Here is a 4,192-nt window from a genome sequence, read left to right as displayed (position 1 = left end):
TGCCTCTGGGAGGGCTTCGGGCCGGGAGTCGGAGGGGAGCCACAGGGCAGCTACGTGCCGAAGTAGTTTCCCCCCTGCCGCGGCATCAGAGCTGAATCCTCTCCAGCCGCTTGTGGTCCCCTCCGCAACTTCGGGCCCCCTTCCATTTTTATCCTCAGGTTGTAAACCTCCATCAGCTACAACTGCTTCTTTTCTCCATCTTTTCCTTCCCGCTCACTCCCCCCAAATTACAGCGTGGATTTGACAGAAAATTCTGTATTTTAGGCAAGGAGCAGTGCTCATCTCGTGTTTTATAGCGAGAGTCTGTTGCATCCTTTGTGCAAGTGCCGTGTTGGTAAACTGATGCATTTATAATTAACTACATCATTCCCATTCGTGGTTTTTTGTTGTCTTTTTTTCCCCGCCGCTGGCATAGTTCGGGCTGTAAGTGTGCAGCTTTAGGCCCTCTTCCTGCAATATGCTTTGCATCCCTCAGATACGAAGGCTGAGGTTGCTGGGACAGCACATGGGTCTCTAGGTAGGATTGCCAACAGTCCTTGAGGATTTAACAACAAAATCAAATGAAGCCCAGATCCTACATCCACGTTTAATATAAGAAAATCAGAGATAATCAGAATTAGGATGGGTCATCTGCTTAAATTAAATCTGGTGGAACTTGTCATACTTTCTAATGCTGTTGTGCTCAAATTATTACCTGGGTTGTTTGAGATCTATCTAGGATGGTAAAAGCCATCCATGTAAGAATTCAGTGTCTTAGACCATATTAGCATATTGCTCATCTTAGAACTTTCAACTTTTTTTTTAATTGTGGTTTTAGAGTATACTGTTGCTTTCTTTATTTAGAACTGTTTGTTATGCCTGTGCTTTTTTTTTTTCCTTGTGCCAGCTATTTATTTGCATAAACTTACTGGTTTGTGAAGGCAAGTAAACATAATCATACCCCAATTACATAGTTTGAGGGGTTTTTTTGTGTTGCAGATACCAGTTTTCCACAACTTTTTTAGGTTTACATGAAAAATGTCATGACTAGTGAAAGTTTTTAATCTCCTGGGTTATCAACTAAATCCCTCATAACCTAATTTTTGATGGTATGCTTCATCAGGTTTTCAGCTGGCTAATTTACAGTATATTGTATCCATAAACACTGACCATCTGTTCTCTATGCTGCTTATAATTGTGGTGTCAGAATATTTTAGCAAATACTCTAGCCAAACTAACTTCCAAGCTAGATTTTTTTGCAAGAGTCACTGTAACAAAGCACAAGCATTACATGATGACTGAACATAAACTCTTAAGATCAGCCGTGGAAGAATTTTTAGTATTATAATATGTTAATTTGAAATGGATAAGGTTTAGATGGAAGTGATTTAATTAAGTTTCTATTATTGCTTTGATAATTATAATTGCATACCTTGCATTATCACAAGTGCTCCTTCTGTACTCTATTCAGCAAGTTCCATTGAGAATGCTTCTGAAATAAGAGTTTAGCAAAAGCTCCATTGACTTCTGAAGAAGTTTGTTTTTCTTAAGACTTGTGGGGATTCATGGTGCAGTTATTTCCCATTTTCTTTGACAAGTTATGCAGCGACTGGTATTATCAAGCATGCCCAACACTGAGAAGATCAGCCCCTAGACTCAGAATAAACCAAAATGTAACTGGAACATGTCCATATGCATTTTTATTTTTTGAGAAATCAGTAATGTAATATGTGCAAGTGCAGATGACTAAATGGAAGTGTGATTGTTGCTCATGTCAGTATAGCTGGGCTGGTTTCATCTATAGTAACTGCTAAGTGTTGAGTTTCACAGGTGCAGGCTTCAGCATTTGCTTGCTGCAGAATATTTTCCCATTGTGGGTCACAGCTAGGTATTCTGATAGCCAGAACATGCTAACAGCTCTGATACCGCACCTTGATTTTGCTGCATTCACATACTGATGGTCTGTCCATGTTCCTCACTAGTGGGGGCATATAGTCCAGTTACGATGATGCAGGAAAAAAGTAGTGACAGTGGGCATAACCTGTTTCTATTTAATATAGGCCGAGAATCAACTATTGCAGACAGACGCACTTTATCAGAAATATGGAGGAATCGAAGGTTAATGGCATCACCTAATGGGACAGAAGTGAAGAACTGTACAGAGCCAGGTAAGATGGGAAAACTTTGTGATGTCTTATAAACTCTTGAGATCTATTGCATAGTGCTGTCATGACCAAGCTGTGGTGATATGTTAGGGTAAACATGAAAGTGTCAAACTTTTTTAAAAAAAAAGAAAAAAAAAAAAAGGCAGGACTGTTCTGTGTAGAAATAAGGTTTGTCGTGCTATATAATGCCATGACTTTATCTATCAAAGGTAAGAGTTAATGTTTGCATATAAGAATGTTTTGGGGTCATTATGAGACTTGTGCTGACAATTTGATTTTTCTGATTTTGTTTCTTTTGGTGATTATTCCTATCTAGCTGATGCTGTGTACATTGCACTGGTGATGAGAGGTGTACTCTTCTTGAAACTATGGGTAGCTAAACACGCAGTGTTTGAGTTACCATCTGAGCACAGTAATTTGTGTTCATTACCATTATACATTTAATCACGTTTTGCTAGTTTAATGATAAACTATGTATTCAGAGCAGGAATTCATATTGTGTGGAGGGGGATGATGAGGTAAGTAATATGGAAACCCTGGAATCCATTTTACTTCAGGATATCTATCCTGGCCAGATGATAATAATTGATTGAGGGCAGGGATAGATGACGCATTTTAATATCAGTGTTAGTCCACAATGCTTTCATCTTCCCATCTGTTTTTCCAGTGTGTATTTCCTTTCTCTCTCTCCTTGCCTCTCTGTGGTTTACGGTGTGTGGGAGACAAGACATTTTGCCAATGGCACTAGCCAAATTAATAAAAAGTTCAGATTTTTTTTTTTTTTTTTTTAATATGATTCTGATGACAGCAGAGTTTGTGCCTTCTTGCAAACAGTGACAGCACTGGGATACTGTCAGCCCCAGGCACCAGAAGAGTTTGGAGCAGTACTCCACACCCCCCCCCAGTTACATGTTTGTTGTAATGCGGAGGCACCTGTTGTATAGATCGAGGGTCACTACTGTGCTTATGCGCTTCTGGGAGAGGAGTGGAACAACATTGCACAAAGTATGTGAGTCCAAAAGCTTTAACTCTACCGTTTTGATGTCCAAGAACTTCTCTGTGCTTCTGTTAAGAACTCTGTGAGTTAGTTTGCTGTTGTCTGCATCTGTAATGTTATGGTGCTGTTGATTTGTCTGTGAAAGTTGTTCACAGACAAGGAAGAAGACAAATATGACCTTTTGGAAACATAATTATTCTTGATGAATAGCCAGAAAATGCTGTTCTTTCCCACTCCTCTTTCATTTTTCTCCACGTATGTGGATGCGTCAACACATACTTGGCAGCATGCTTGGAGCAAACTGACAAAGGCCACAAAATTGTAGAAGCTGGATCAGAAAGATGCCCATCAAAGTTCTTAATGATGTTTTCTGTTTAGTATGCATGAGAACTTTTTTACAATGATGTGATAAAAGTGCCAAGGGAAAACATATGCTTATGTGTAAACTGGAATACCAGGAGCAGTGCTGACTTTTCCAGATGTTTAGAACAAATAGTTCAGTTCCCTCCATTGCTCTAAAATTGTAAGGTTAGTTTAAGAACAATTGGAGTAAATAAATACAGTTGGGTCATTTTGATGTGCTTTTTGAAGTTCAGGTCATTGAGGTGCACTTTTCTCTGTAACCACAAGAGCTGGACGCAAGAGAGCCCCAAATATGCCCCAGGATGCTGAGGTTTTAAGAAAAATATCATGAGACTTGCATTAAATTCATGATTTCTAGTCACAGTCTTGGAATTAGCCTTTCTTTTTAAAGGCGTTTCTTCTGTTAGAACACAGATTTACAGATCAAATATGTCAGGATTGTAATTGTAGCGTTTTTAGTCATTTCCTGTTATTTTGCAGTCATGTACAGCTTATCTGTGTGTATCTTCTGCAGCTGAAGGGGGGATTTAGATGAGAGAGTGGCTAGATGTAAGATAGCTGCAAATAAAGGGAGCATCTGAAAATATCTGAAGTTGATGTTTCTTGGACAGGAATGGGTCTGTAGGAACCCATGGTTGCTATTGCTCAGTAACAGCTTCTGTAAACTTGTTTTGGGTTGGTTTGGGTT

The 4,192-nt window shown here is 39.2% G+C and overlaps 1 protein-coding gene across 1 annotated transcript in view; it reads left to right on the top strand.

Moving 5' to 3' along the window:
• Positions 1-2,086: 2,086 nt before the first annotated feature.
• SLC24A4 (solute carrier family 24 member 4) overlaps positions 2,087-4,192 on the top strand; it is an 88,589-nt gene continuing 86,483 nt past the window's right edge. Inside the window, exon 1 of the mRNA XM_035888722.1 lies at positions 2,087-2,147. Within this exon, the coding sequence (XP_035744615.1) occupies positions 2,102-2,147 (46 nt within the window). The 5' untranslated portion in view covers positions 2,087-2,101. The remainder of the gene's footprint in view (positions 2,148-4,192) is intronic.

This window comes from Egretta garzetta, unplaced genomic scaffold, assembly GCF_000687185.1.
Source record: "Egretta garzetta isolate BGI_Z169 unplaced genomic scaffold, ASM68718v1 scaffold361, whole genome shotgun sequence".
NCBI classification, from domain to species: Eukaryota; Metazoa; Chordata; class Aves; order Pelecaniformes; family Ardeidae; genus Egretta; species Egretta garzetta.
The sequence above is the reverse complement of the archived record's forward strand: the minus strand, read 5'-3'. Positions and strand labels throughout refer to the sequence as shown.